This window comes from Microcebus murinus, chromosome 8, assembly GCF_040939455.1.
Source record: "Microcebus murinus isolate Inina chromosome 8, M.murinus_Inina_mat1.0, whole genome shotgun sequence".
NCBI classification, from domain to species: domain Eukaryota; kingdom Metazoa; phylum Chordata; class Mammalia; order Primates; family Cheirogaleidae; genus Microcebus; species Microcebus murinus.
The window spans coordinates 18,399,138-18,412,880 of record NC_134111.1 but is presented as its reverse complement, the minus strand read 5'-3'; the positions used below and the strand labels follow the sequence as shown (position 1 = coordinate 18,412,880).

Here is a 13,743-nt window from a genome sequence, read left to right as displayed (position 1 = left end):
GGCATTTAATAAACAACACTAAAGAAAATAAAATCCAACAAGAATTTTCCCCTATAGAATATGCCAACACTGTAGATAATATTTCAGATCCTCACCAACCTTTTGTAGAGGGGACTGCCACTTTCATTTTAGAGATAAGGAAGCACAGAGAAGATGAGCAATGTGTTCAAGGTCACACGGTTGGACGTCTGTGGAGAAGGGATTTAAATCCAGGTTCTGCTGGGGCTCGAAAGCCTGTGATCTTTCCATTCTGCTGTTGATCCATCCTTTTTCCTGTATCATAGCAGAGCTTCTAAGGTAATGGTAAAATTATAATTGTTCCTAATCCAAAATGTGTGCGAAAAACCAAGCCTGGTGCTATTGTGGCATTTTCTCCCTTTTCCAAAATTGTCTTTAAAACTGTTATAATATTTTTGTACATAAAAGAAGGAAACAGGTGGCGGTAAAGGCAGGATGTGTTACACTGAACCACCCACTGCTCTGCTGGATCTCACATAATTAAATCATTTCTTTTTTTCTTCAAGGCGATTACATGGAACTAGCAAGATGAATAAAAATAAACTGATTCATGATTTCCTGGAAGTAGTTTCAAGAGGTGATGTGGAACTCATCTGTGACCACATTGCAGAAGTCCATTCCATCCTCGGAAACCTTGACTTTCAGCACCCTAAGACGGGAAATACACCTCTTATTACTGCAGCAGAAGAAAATCTCACAGAGGTAACATGTTGTGTGCTGGGCCCAAGGATAAAAAGTCTTCCAAGCTAAGGATGCTGAGAATGAGATATCTGTGAATAGCGTTATCATCCATCCCCACGAGAGAATGTCTGAAGGCACAAAGCGGGGTATCATGAAGGGATACCCTAAATAATCTAGATAGGTGCCATCTTTATTCATTCCCTCAATCAGCAAACATTCCTGCTATACCAAAGGCAATAACTAGACTTCCTGGAGGATACAGAGGTGAGTCAAACACAGATGCCACGCTTGAGGAGCTAGTGGTCTACTGAGCCACCTAATGGAGCCCAAGGTTTTTCTTCCTTCCCCATTCCCCACTGCCAGCCCCATCAGTACCTGGAAATATATTCTCTGCTCTAACAAATGTACATAACACTGGAAGCAGGGAACTAGGAATAAATAAGCAAATAACAAGACCTAAAAGGGCGGAGGGTTTGTCCTCTTTGTTCTAATCATATCACTAGCTCCAAGCAGAGTACCTGACCCACCTAGGTGCTTAATAAATATTTATTAGATGGATAGACTAATGAATGAATAACCCATTTGGGTCTTAGTTGTCATTATATCATTGTGTGTAGGAACTTAAAAGATCCTTTTTAAGAATGTAGGTGAAAGTGGTAACAATACAACACTTGGAACTGGGGAAGGCAGCAAAGAGGAGGCTTGGAGAAGAGAAAAGGGCTTGGAGGCCAGTCATGGTGGCTCATACCTGTCATTCTAGCACTCTGGGAGGCCGAAGAGGGAGGATCACTTGAGCTCAGGAGTTTGAGACCAGCCTGAGCAAGAGAGAGAGACCCCCATCTCTACAAAAAATTAAAAAATTAGCCAGGCATGGTAGTGCATGCCTGTAGTCCCAGCTACTTGGGGGGCTGAGGCAGGAGGATCACTTGAGTTGAGGTTGCTGTGCGCTGTGATCGTGCCACTGCACTCCAGCCTAGGTGACAGAATGACACCCTGCCTCAAAAACAAAATAAAACAAACAAAACCCCCCCCCCAAACCTCACACTGTATTTGTTCCTGTGTAACTTGCTGCTGCTTCTACTTATGCTTTTGAGATTCATCCACTTTGAAACACAGAGCTGTGTTTTTTCATTTTTAGTGCTATCTAGTATTTCACTAGATAAAAATGTATGTCACAACTTATTTGTCTCTCCTACCTTCGTGGACATCTGGGTACTTTCCAGATTTTTGTTATTACAAACAATGACGCTCCCTTCCGCCATCATTTAAATGTGCTTATATATCTACCTTCCGCTAACACATAAATAAACAAACACCTGCACTGGCCCCATGACCTCCTCCAAACACTCCTTTTCCTCTCTCAGGCCCCTTCACTTGCAGACCTCTGTCAAGAACTATGAAAGAGCTGAGATTTGGCCGGGCGCGCGCGGTGGCTCATGCCTGTAATCCTAGCACTCTGGGAGGCCGAGGTGGGCGGATCGCTCCAGTGTCAGGAGTTCGAAACCAGCCTGAGCGAGACCCTGTCTCTACTGAAAATAGAAAGAAATTAATCGACCAACTAAAAATATATATACAAAAAATTAGCCGGGCATGGTGGCACATGCCTGTAGTCCCAGCTACTCGGGAGGCTGAGGCAGGAGGATCGCTTGAGCCCAGGAGATTGAGGTTGCTGTGAGCTAGGCTGATGCCATAACACTCTAGCCTGGGCAACAAAGTGAGACTCTGTCTCAAAAAAAAAAAAAAAAAAAAAAAGAACTGAGATTTTACTCTACTTGCAGCTAACAAATTAGCCTGTCAGAATTTCTTGGGTTCTTAGCAGAAGAAACATAACTCCTGGATCAGAGACAAGGGGCAGTTGAATACACACAACAATATCAGTTTTGGATCAGTTCCCTGAGCCCCAGTTCCTACTGGGAGGCAGGAGGAGGACCAGGTGACCACTGTACATGCAGTGGGTTGAATTGCAGCAGAGGAGCCCTAAACTTAGGAACCCTCATCCTTTACAATGGGCAGAGGGCAAAGCTACTCTTTGCTCCAGAGGGAGACATTATCTCTGTCTTTCAAGGTTGTTCACTATACAAACAAGCTTGAAAAGTTAGTCTGGAATAAAGGCAGTCAGTGCCTTTGCTCATAAGACTTGTGGAAACGTGAGAGACCCATGGAGACTTTCTCCTAACCATAGCTACTCCTCATTCCTACACTTTCTTGGCTTCTAATGAATTTTCCCATAATATCGCCATTCTGTTGGCCACTCTGATTGATCTGACCAGCAGAGGCTGGGACCAAGTCTTTCAATTTGTCTCATACAACATTCAATGAAAGCTGTTCTCAACAGGACTCCAAGTAGCCAGCCAACCCACGGTACTTTTGTAATTGGATACTTCCTGTCATAGGGAAAATTACCGGTAAATGACATGTTAGCTATTTCTCTGGGAAGCTCCCTCAAGTAGTCAACAATAGCTTCATTTTGGAAAGAGCTCCACAGTCATCTGAGGGCTACATCATCTACTGATGTATTTTCTTCATTTTGTAGATCTCTTGTGACCATCCCTAAGGCATAAGTCACCGTGTTTTCAGGATGGAGGCAAGTCAATACCTGATTTCCACACAAGAAGTACGGTCCTGAGGGAACCTTTGAGGAAAAGAAGGTGGTTTTTAAAATTTTTAGGCCTCCCAAGTGAGACTTACATCAGAAAGAAGCACAGGTTGGCAGTGCCTCCAATGTGGCACCTGGTCAGGAAAAAAAGCTGGCATGTTTGGGCTATAGAAAGGGGACTAGATTTTGCAGAGGGGGGGGGGTGAAGAGTGACACAAGATGAGGCTGGAAATGCAAGCCAGATCGCCAAGGGCCATAAAGGCATGTAAAGCTGTTTTCAAAAACAGCTTTATTGAGATACAATTCACTTTCCATACAATTCATCCACTTAAAGTGGACAATTTGGTGGTTTTTAGTATATTTACATGAATGTGCAATCATCACCACAGTCGATTTTAGAACATTTTTATCGCCTCAAAAAGAACTCCATCCCCCCTAAAAAGAAGAAAAATAGAAACCCAATGTCCTTTAGCTATCATTCCCTCTCCTTTCTTGCCTACACTCACTCCAGCCCTAAGCAGCCATTACTCTACTTTTTGTCTCTATGGCTTTGCTTTTCTTTTCTTTTTTTTAAGCAGAGAACAGCAGCTCTGTATCTATAGCTTTTCTTATTCTGGAATTCCGTATGAATGAAATTATAGTGTGTGGTCTTTCATGATTGGCTTATTTCACTTAGCATAATGTTTTCAAGGTTCATTCATGTTGTAGCATGTTTCAGTACATTCATTTTTATGGTCAAATGATAGTCAAAAACAATATCCCATTATATGGATATATAACATTTTACTTATCCAATTGTCCATTGATGGAAATTTGGGGTCTTTCTACCTTTTGATTCTATGAGTAGTGCTTCTATAAACATGGGTGTATGTTTTCATTTCTCCTGAGCACAAACTTAGGAGTGGACTTGCTGGGTCATACGGTAATTATGTTTCATCATTTGAGAAATTGTGGGACCACTCGCCAAAGTGGCTGCACCATTTTTATTTCCACCAGCAGAAATGATGGTATGAGGTTTCCAAGTTCTTCACGTCTTTCCAACACTTGCCATTATCTGAATTTTTTTGATTTGAGCCATTCTAGTGGGTTTCATGCAGAGGCATTTGGAGATGGAGAGGCCTGTGAGAAGGCTGTCCCACTGGTTCAGGCAAGGGACTATGGTGGTCTGGTCTGCAGTTGCAGTAAAGACGACACCGGAAAGTAGACCAAAGACAGTAACCTGGAATTACCCTGGATTTCTGGATCGCCATTAGCTCCCACATCCAATCAGTGACTACGTCCTGTTAATTCTACCTCCTAAATGTACCTTATCCACCCCATTCCCCTCATTCAGTCACCATCATTTCTCCACAAGGCTACCGCAGTAGTCTCCTCACTGGTTTCCCCACTTCCATTCTTCCTCGCGTTAATCTATTTACTGTGTTTCCCCGAAAATAAGACCTACCTATAAAATAAGCCCTAGCAGGATTTCTAAGCACTTGCGCAATAGAAGCCCTACCCCGAAAATAAGACCTAGTGGTGGGCATGGCTACGCAGCGGATCTGCACAACCCATGCATGTCACAGAGCAGTAAAGAAGACAAGCAGCCCTTCTCATCTGCCCCATGAGAGCTCTGTTGCTCGACATCAGAGACTGGGGCCAATGGTTCTAAAGGAAATAGAGTTGCAAGAAATTCAGGATGGAATTCGGGGTTTGGAGAGTTATGATGATGTTCCAGAAGAAGACGACTTAACTATATTTGAATAAATGTAGATTATTGTACCGTACTTAAAAAAAAAAATAACACATCCCCTGAAAATAAGCCCTAGGGTGTCTTCTTGAGGAAAAATAAATATAAGACCCTGTCTTATTTTCAGGGAAACACAGTAAGCAGTCAGAGTGATTTTCTAAAATACTGACCTGACTCCCTGTGGTTTTATATTCTAAATTATAGATGGTTATAAATCTTCAATGTTTTGTGTAGGTTTTACATAAAATACTCACAGATCTCTAGTTCTAAAAAAAAAAAAAAGTATCCTTAAATCATACACATCATGGAGATTTTTGTTTCCTAAACTAAAAAGGCATGTGGCAGTGACCTGCATCCTAATCAACCCTCCATTTTTATTCCCCTCTCATCCTCCTTTCCCGGGTCATGACTCAGCCACATCTAAGTCAGTTTTCTACCCAGTTCCGAAGACACCGTTGGCACTCAAAAATATTAAATAAGAATTGTGTTGTGTTGCAGGTTGTTGGATTTCTTCTGGAAAAGGGGGTGGACATCACCCTCTGCAATTACAGCCATCAAACCGCAGTGCATGTAGCTAACTGCGACGTCCAAAGACAACTCTTGGCAATTAACGGAATCCAGGCTCCCCAGATGCAACTTCTGCAAAGTTCGTGGCAAGGTGACCTCGAACAACTTCAACACTTACTGGTTAGTTAAACTGATGGTTGCTTCTGCCTTTGGGTGGGTGGTGAGAAGGGCATAGAGCTATATATGACTCCTTTTAATGAAAAACAAGGTCTTATCAAATGCAATCCAGGAAAGTTTGAGTCAGGAAATATGAGAAAGAAACAGGATCAAACAGGACGCTGGGGTAGAAAACAAGATAATAAAAGAACAGAGCAGTCGCCTATTTCCACCTTCTTGTAGCTGAGTGCTCGAAGTCACGCAGCACCCCTGGGAAATGATTTGCTGCCAGGAAGGGCCCAGAGGACTACCGTCAAGTTGCTCAAAGGAGTTCCCTTGACATCATTGCCTTTTGTGCAATTGCGTTTAGATCCCTTTGGACCGGTTGCAGTTATTGTCTTTATCCTGAAAAGGGAATCAGGGAGCTCATGCCTTGCATAATATTGAGTTGTGACTAAACGAGTTAAGAGGATACATTTTTAAAATGCTCTCTTCTTGGGATATTGGTCCTCTTGTCTAGATTTTCTACCTACAGCTATTTTTTCCCAAAGCAACTTGCATAATCATGCACATAACCAAGGACGTTAATTACTGGTGACTGGCAATTGCCTACTCTTGGCATTTACCTTCAGAGATACTGTCAGACCACATGACCTTCTAACTGAAAGAAAATCAATGGCTGCTAGGAAACGGTTTCTTTTAATCCCTTATGGTAAAGACACGAACAGATAAAGAAAAAGTGAAAGATATTCTAGTCACGGGCAGTTCAAGGATAGATATCACAAAACCAAAGGATAATTTAAATTCTTTTGTTGTACTAAGTGATAGTCTAAAGTTGCCACACATCATGAACCGAGGCTTAGAATATTTTTGAAAGACAACACATTTTATTTTAATAGCGTTTTCCAATAGTTGTAATTGTAATCCAATGCCTGTTTTCGTAACCACATATTTCATCCCTGAAGATTAGCGACCAAGTTTTAAGAAATTTAAAACTTGAAATTTAAAAGAATTAAAATTTTTGAAGAAAATTAAATTTTAAAAGAAATTTAAAAGCCTACAACTGGCTCCAGAGCTTGATCGACAGATACAGCATTAATGTGCTATTGCAAGACTATTCTCAGCTCAGAACTTTGGTGTTGGTTCTAACTAATAATAAACACTGATATCAGAGGTGGTTTCTTCTTAGAGACTGAAAAAAAATTAACTAATTAATTCCCATAGCACCCCGCTGAAGTAATGTCATTATCTCGGTTTTGTCCCTAGAGAAGCTGAGTGGAGACGCTGACTGTACTGATGTGGCATAAAGTGACATAAAGATGGAAATTAATGAGTTACTTTGGCCTATAAAATGCACACTTTGGATGTTTTGGCCTTCCGGTAGCTTTTCAGTTCTGAATTGTCCAAATTAAATTGTACTTTCATTAAAGCATCAAATGACATCCATATATCTACCTCCATTTCATAAGGCAGTTAAATAAGCTGCCTTATTATTGTAAATCATTTATTCATTCGGCAGATGTTTACTGTGCAACTATCATGTGTCAGACACTCAGCTAAGTGCTTTCCATATTCCATCTCTAATCACCAAAGCAACCCCGCAAGGAAGGTTGTATTCTTCCAACTTGACGGCTGAGGCTCTGAAGATCAGCAATTAGGGTTGCTAAATTCTGCGACAAAAAGTACAGGACTCTCAGCCTGAGCAAGAGCGAGACCCTGTCTCTACTAAAAATAGAAAGAAATTAGCCAGACAACTAAAAATATATAGAAAAAATTAGCCAGGCATGGTGCCATGTGCCTGTAGTCCCAGCTACTTGGGAGGCTGAGGCAAGAGGATCACTTGAGCCCAGGAATTTGAGGTTGCTGTGAGATAAGATGATGCCACAACACTCTAGCCAGGGCAATAGAGTGAAACTCTGTCTCAAAAAAAAAAAAAGAAAAAAAAAATACAGGACACCCAGTTAAATTTGAATTTCAGATAAGCAACAAGTAATTTTTTTAGTATGTGTCCCAAATGAAAATTATTCATGATTTAACTGGATGTCCCTTATATTATCGGTGTGATTGTATCACCTTTAACAGGGTGTCTCTGATACCACCTACCAGGAAGGTTAGGTAAGCCAGATCTGTCAGTCAGGTTTCTGTTTTTTCACCTCATCAGCCCCCTCTCAGGATAGCTATTGAGATAGAACATATTGAAGTTAAAATGAGGAATTGGCCAAGCTGTGAAAACGCAAAGGTTAGTATAAGTAGCTATACCATAAAAACATGACAGAAATTAAGCTTCCTGTTTTTAAAGGCATCTGAAGAGTTTCTGGATATAAATTTCCCAAACCAACATGGCTTGACCCCTCTGATGCTGGCTGTGAGAGATGTGGACCTATTTGAGAGGCTTGACATGTTAACAGTTTACAGACCTGTGGAAGTTCTGTCTGAGCTCCTGAGGCACCGCGCGTGAGTACGAGTGGGCCGTCATGTCTATTCCAGTGTTCTTGACAGAAAGCACATGTAATCCTTGACACAGATTGTTTTCTACTTATATAGTGGACATTAAATGAACATGCATCGTCATAAAAGTGACTTTACAATTGCAAAGTGATCTGCAGGCTTAAAAATTTTTTTCTATTATCCTTATGATATCCAGCTCTTTGTTTTATTTGTTTAAATAATTACTGTTTTGGTAGTTACTGGGAATGTCAAATAATTCTTGAGTATGTAGCTCCCTACCCCCAAGATGTTACTGATTATTTTGGAAAACATTGTCGATGTATCAGAAGCAATTTATAATAGCGATTTCAAGTTATGTTAAAATTACTATATGCCAAATGCTGTTTTAGGAGGGGCGAGGTAAGCAATTAACTTTAAAAAAAAATAAGAGGGTTAATAAGCGGTCTCTCATGCTATAATTGTGGTTTCCTAAAGCTGTTACCTAGTTATCAAATAAGAACAGATGGCCCAAGTCCTTTCTCAGTATTACATATGAATTTTGTTTGGGCAAAAAAAAAACCAAAGAAGAGGAAGCCTCAAGAACAAAAGTATAGTGAGGAACATGAGCTATTGTAAAAGGATCAGTTAGTATAATAGAATGAAAATGGAATTTTTGAAGCTACCTCAGACTTTGGTTTAAGACACAGTTGGGGTGGTTGATAAAAATGGAGATTGCTGGACACCACCCCAGAGATGGTGTTCAGTAGGTCTGGGTTAGAGTCAGAATATAGGAGATCAAAGGATACCGCGTGGAGAAACCCTAGTCTAGGCAGAGGGGCAAATGAAGTCCCAACGAGTTAAGTGACTTGCTTAAAACCTTAACAAGGTCATGGCAGCCCCCAGTTCTTGTTCCTATGCTATTTCTTTTGAATTAGGACCTTTCATGGAGAATAGTTAGTGTTGCGGCTCATAACACATCACCTTGTCCTATAGCAACAAAGAGATTCAAATTCAAAGGTTTTAGGTTAGAGACCATGATCCACTTGCTCCTTGTCCCAGCATATGACAAGTGAAGTGAGTTTTCATTGTTTCCCCTACTGTTATCTGTTAATAGGACTCTCATCATCATTTGCCTTTGGACCTCTCTGAGCTGATATCTAATGCTAGTAGGGTTCAGTACAGTATAGAGAGGCTGAGAAGATATTCATGCTATTGCAAAGAGCCCTTAGATCAGCCAGTTGGGTTTAACAACCTCAGGACACAGCAAAGAGGAAGGAAAAGAACATGTGAAGAGGGACACCTTTGGTTTTATGAGAAGATCACACCTCTCAACCAAGAGTCTGTGAAATAAGCATATCAACTTAATTTTAAAGAGAGATGCTATGTCATTCCACCATTTTGAATGATAAAAGAGCTAGCTGTTAGCAGTAGTACAAAAAAAAATCAAGAAAGTCAGCAGTAAGCTAAATCATTGGAAATTTAAAAAAAAAAACAATCAAGTGAGCTATTTGGAATAATAAGACAGCAGTTTATCAAGATGTTTTTTATCTTTACTCAAATTTGTGCACCTTTGGATTTTGTTCAAAGTTGGAAATTTTCTGCAAATCTTAGAATGTTTTTGGAATGAGGGTGGGAATAAGATAATAGAGCAAATTCTTTTTATTAAAAATATTGAAAACTGTTACCTTCTATCCCATACATTTAAAAATCATTATTATTATCCTCAAACTATATAAGATTACTTTTTATTTATTTGATGTCAATGTTTTTCTCCTCGTACTGGTTTTCTTTTTCAATAGATTTAACTAAATAACATTTGATATTGATTCTATTCTTCCTAGTGATCCTAAACTCTGTGATTTTAGTGGAAAATCAGCAATACATTATGTGTCACAGATAGAGAGTTTGAGGAAACAGCAGTTATTGGACATCCTAATGAGTTCTATCCCCAAACCAGGTAACTATTTCTAATCCATGTGCATAATTTCCCAACTAAGAAAAGCCACATTGGAAGTCTTTCTTCTTATGCGTTTGTCTGATGGGTCCATTTAAAGAAATCAAGCCAATAACTATTTATTGAGCAGTGACTCTGCACAGGGCCCATGACTAGGTGCTCTAAGGGGGCAAAGAAGTCTAACGCACAGTCCAAACTTTTGGAAGCGTACGGATGGCCAGGACACATCACAGAAGTCAGAGGAAAAAGAGCTTGCTGCAAACTTGAAAGGGGAAGCGGGACTTACAGTGATTCTTGGAGGCTGGGTAGCATATGGAAAAGTTCGATATAGGTGGGAAAAAAAGAATCTAAGCAAAGACATAGAAACTGCGACAGAGAAAGGGACAATGAAAAGTGTGCCACTGAGCAGCGTGTCACTTTGTGAAGGCTGCCTGACTTTATTGTTCGATTCATTTTTTGTTTGAAGCTTCTGGGGCAGGGGACAAGGCTATATACCTAAGAAGGTATCATGGAAGAGGCGAGACTCCATCTGACCCTGGAAAAAAGGCTGGGATTTGATTTTGTGGAGCAGAGGCGCCGTGCTGTGAGTGAGCATGGCTTACCCCAGGGGCAAACGGGGGACTGGCACTGAAAGTTCACGTCAGGGAGAAGAGAAACAAAAGATCAGACACATAAAGAAACTGGTTATGAATTGAGGGAAGAGCCTTAGATGTCAGGCTCAAGGACATCATTTTTTTTTTTTTAAGAAATAAAATACAGTCACTAAAAGATTTTAAGCCAGAGAATGCTAAAAGCTATGTTTTAGGAAAATTAACCTCCTTCTATTATGTAGGATGAATTTGAGGGGAAAGGCAGGGATTTATAAAGTTTCAGGCCTGGGAAGTGGGGAGATGGAAATACAACCAACAAAACAGGAGAGATTTGGTGAGGATATTGAAGAGGAGGGTAATGAATTTGAAAGCATTGAATTTGATGGAAGCTTGGGGCTCAAGTAGCAATTTTCTAGAGGACTGGGCTTGTGGGAAAGGACGGGTTGAAATGTGAGTTTGGGAGTTCTCAGCAGAAGGGAGATTGTGAGGACCTGGCAGTGGGTGCGATTGTTGAAGGACTGATGATGGTGAGGAAATTGCAGAAGGCTGAGGTGGGGAGCTGTACCCACAGCTGGGGAGTGGTCTACCCATTGGGACTCAGGGGATTCTGTGAGAGAAAGAAGAGGAGAATCAGGAGAGGGCTGCAAGAAGGAAGGAGTGGGGAAACAACGTAACATTAATAAACAGATTATAAAGTAGATATGGGAGGGAAGTGAGAAAAGTTCCAATGGCAGGATGCCAACGGAAAATAGACTGCAAAGAGTAAAGAAGGAAAATATGGCAAAGAAATGGAGGGTCCGGGTAATAGATCCCTTGTCCAATTTTGTTTCAGCTACAAAATAAATGGAAGAACCATTGGAAGAGGAAGAAGTTTTTGTTGAAAAGAGCCCATGCTTATATGAAGAAGTCAGGATAGCAGGAGGGGGGTCTGTATGAGAGCAATGTCCCTTGACAACTAAGTGAGAGTGACTGTTGGTGTTCAGAACTCTGTCAATGTAATGTGGCTTCAAGCGCCAGACAGGAAGTATGCCCAGGGTGGCTGAGGGCCTCTGTAGGCAGCTGTAGAGAAAATGTGATTTCCAGCTAATTGTTACAGGTTTTGCTTAGCAACTCTGCCTAAACAAACCAGTTAATGCCAAACGTTTGAAGTGACAGCAGTTGATCACTATTTATTAAACTTCATGATATCTCCCCTTCTACTAACCAAAGAAAAAAGGTTGGGTGATCTAAGTTTTTTAAAACTATCGGATGGTCTACAAGGCCTTGGATTGCTCTGATTTCAGGTGATAGCCGTATTGTGCCAAGATTACCCCTATTCCCCACAAAATGACTTCAGGGGCTTCAGAGCAGGGTGGAGAAAAGAAGATCCAGTATTGACTGAGCTGGCACTCAGTCTTCTGTACGATGCCTGGAAGTGTTCTAGGGTTAGTCGGAAGAGACTGAGAAGCTTCTTCCAACTTTCTACAAGTGGAAGTCCATGGTGACGAGTTGTCCTAGGGAAACATGAAGGACAGATGTCCTTCCTCTGTGTGTGGACCTCTGGAGAAGAGGGCTCCTAACCCTGAGCCAGCTATTGATGGTTTTAATGGTTAAACAGTCCTTCTTCATGTCCCAGTACCCTATAAACCAAAATTCTGATTCTTGGTAACTTTCAATTTCTCGTAGAGTTTAAGATTTGGTAGTTTCCCAAATGTTGATTGATTTCACCCTACCTTTCTTAAAATTATTTTACTTTCTGAAAATCTCCCTTAACTAAAGGCTTTATTTTTTTAAAAATGTAAACCGTCCATTCTGTGGTCGTTTTGTTGTCCTCGCATCTCTTTCACTTGAAAATGATTGCCTGAAGCTTCATCAGGATCCCAGACCATTATTTCAGGGAAATCTTTGACAAAATGGAGCAGATTTTAGAATCTAGAGCTAGATCTTTCTGTGAAATTGCTGGAGGTGAATCTTATGAAAACATATTATTATGTTTCTTTTGACAGAAAGGCACGATGAATCATTGCTCGACATTTGTCATGATACAAACTCTTCTCCAACTGATACGATGACAGTTACCAAAAATCAAAACATACTCTTGCAAAGCATCAGCAGCAGTGAGGAGGTAAGATGCTTCTTTTAAAGAAACAGACTCACAAAAAAGCGGATAACCTACTCCATCTACTACTTGATTTGTGTTGTTCAAATATTTTGTAGCGGTAACATATTATAATATTTTTAAATGTAATCATAGAAAAGTTTAAAGCACGATTAGTAAGACATTCTTCTGAGAATTTAATCTCAGAGCAGTGATTGGCTAGTCAACTCTGAGTCTCACACGCATGGGGAGTGCGTGCGTCTTAGTCAGTTTCAGCCTCCTACAACAAAGTACCATAGACCGGGTAGCTGATAAACAGCAGAAATTGGTTTCTCCCAGTTCTGGAGCCTGGAAGTCTGAGCTCAGGGTGCAAGTGTGGCTGGGTTCTGGTGAGGGCCCTCTTCCAGGTTGCAGACTGCCAACCTCTTGTATCCTCACACAGGGAAGATAGAACTAGCTAGCTTTCTGGGGTCCCTATTAAAAGAGCACTAATCCTACCACTAGGGCTCCACCCTCCTGACCTAATCACTTTCCAAAGGCCCCATCTCCTAATTCCATCACATTGGTGGTTAGGATTTCAACCTATGAGTTTTGTTGGAACACAGATGTTCAGTCCATAACAGTGTGTGTGTGTGTGTGTGTGTACCCATTAGCACAGAAGATTGTTGTAGCTGAATCCACACTAGATAATCAGATGTAGCTTCTCTTCATATACATTAATCTTGAAAAGGAGAGGATCATTAATCCATATCAAATCCATCACAGGGTATCACAAAGGAGGTGCCTCCTTGTGGCTCTGGCCATCATCCTGCCCCTCCATATAAAGTCCCCTATAGTACAGTAACAGTCCTAGTAACAGACACTGTGACACAGAAATCTGTGGAATGACACCCAAGATGCACAAAAAACTGGCAACAGTGGCTGTCTACAGAGAGAACTGGAGATGTGCTTTGCTCTGTGTACTCATATGTATCTTTTGAATGTTTATAAAAATTAAAATAGCTGAAA

General features: G+C 40.8%; 1 protein-coding gene across 1 annotated transcript in view; it reads left to right on the top strand.

Moving 5' to 3' along the window:
* The first annotated feature begins 533 nt into the window (after nucleotides 1–533).
* Nucleotides 534–13,743, top strand: part of MAP3K19 (mitogen-activated protein kinase kinase kinase 19) — a 50,250-nt gene continuing 37,040 nt past the window's right edge. Inside the window, exons 1-5 of the mRNA XM_076005485.1 lie at nucleotides 534–720; nucleotides 5,523–5,711; nucleotides 7,987–8,141; nucleotides 9,956–10,071; nucleotides 12,644–12,762. Of these exons, the coding sequence (XP_075861600.1) occupies nucleotides 547–720; nucleotides 5,523–5,711; nucleotides 7,987–8,141; nucleotides 9,956–10,071; nucleotides 12,644–12,762 (753 nt within the window). The 5' untranslated portion in view covers nucleotides 534–546. The remainder of the gene's footprint in view (nucleotides 721–5,522; nucleotides 5,712–7,986; nucleotides 8,142–9,955; nucleotides 10,072–12,643; nucleotides 12,763–13,743) is intronic.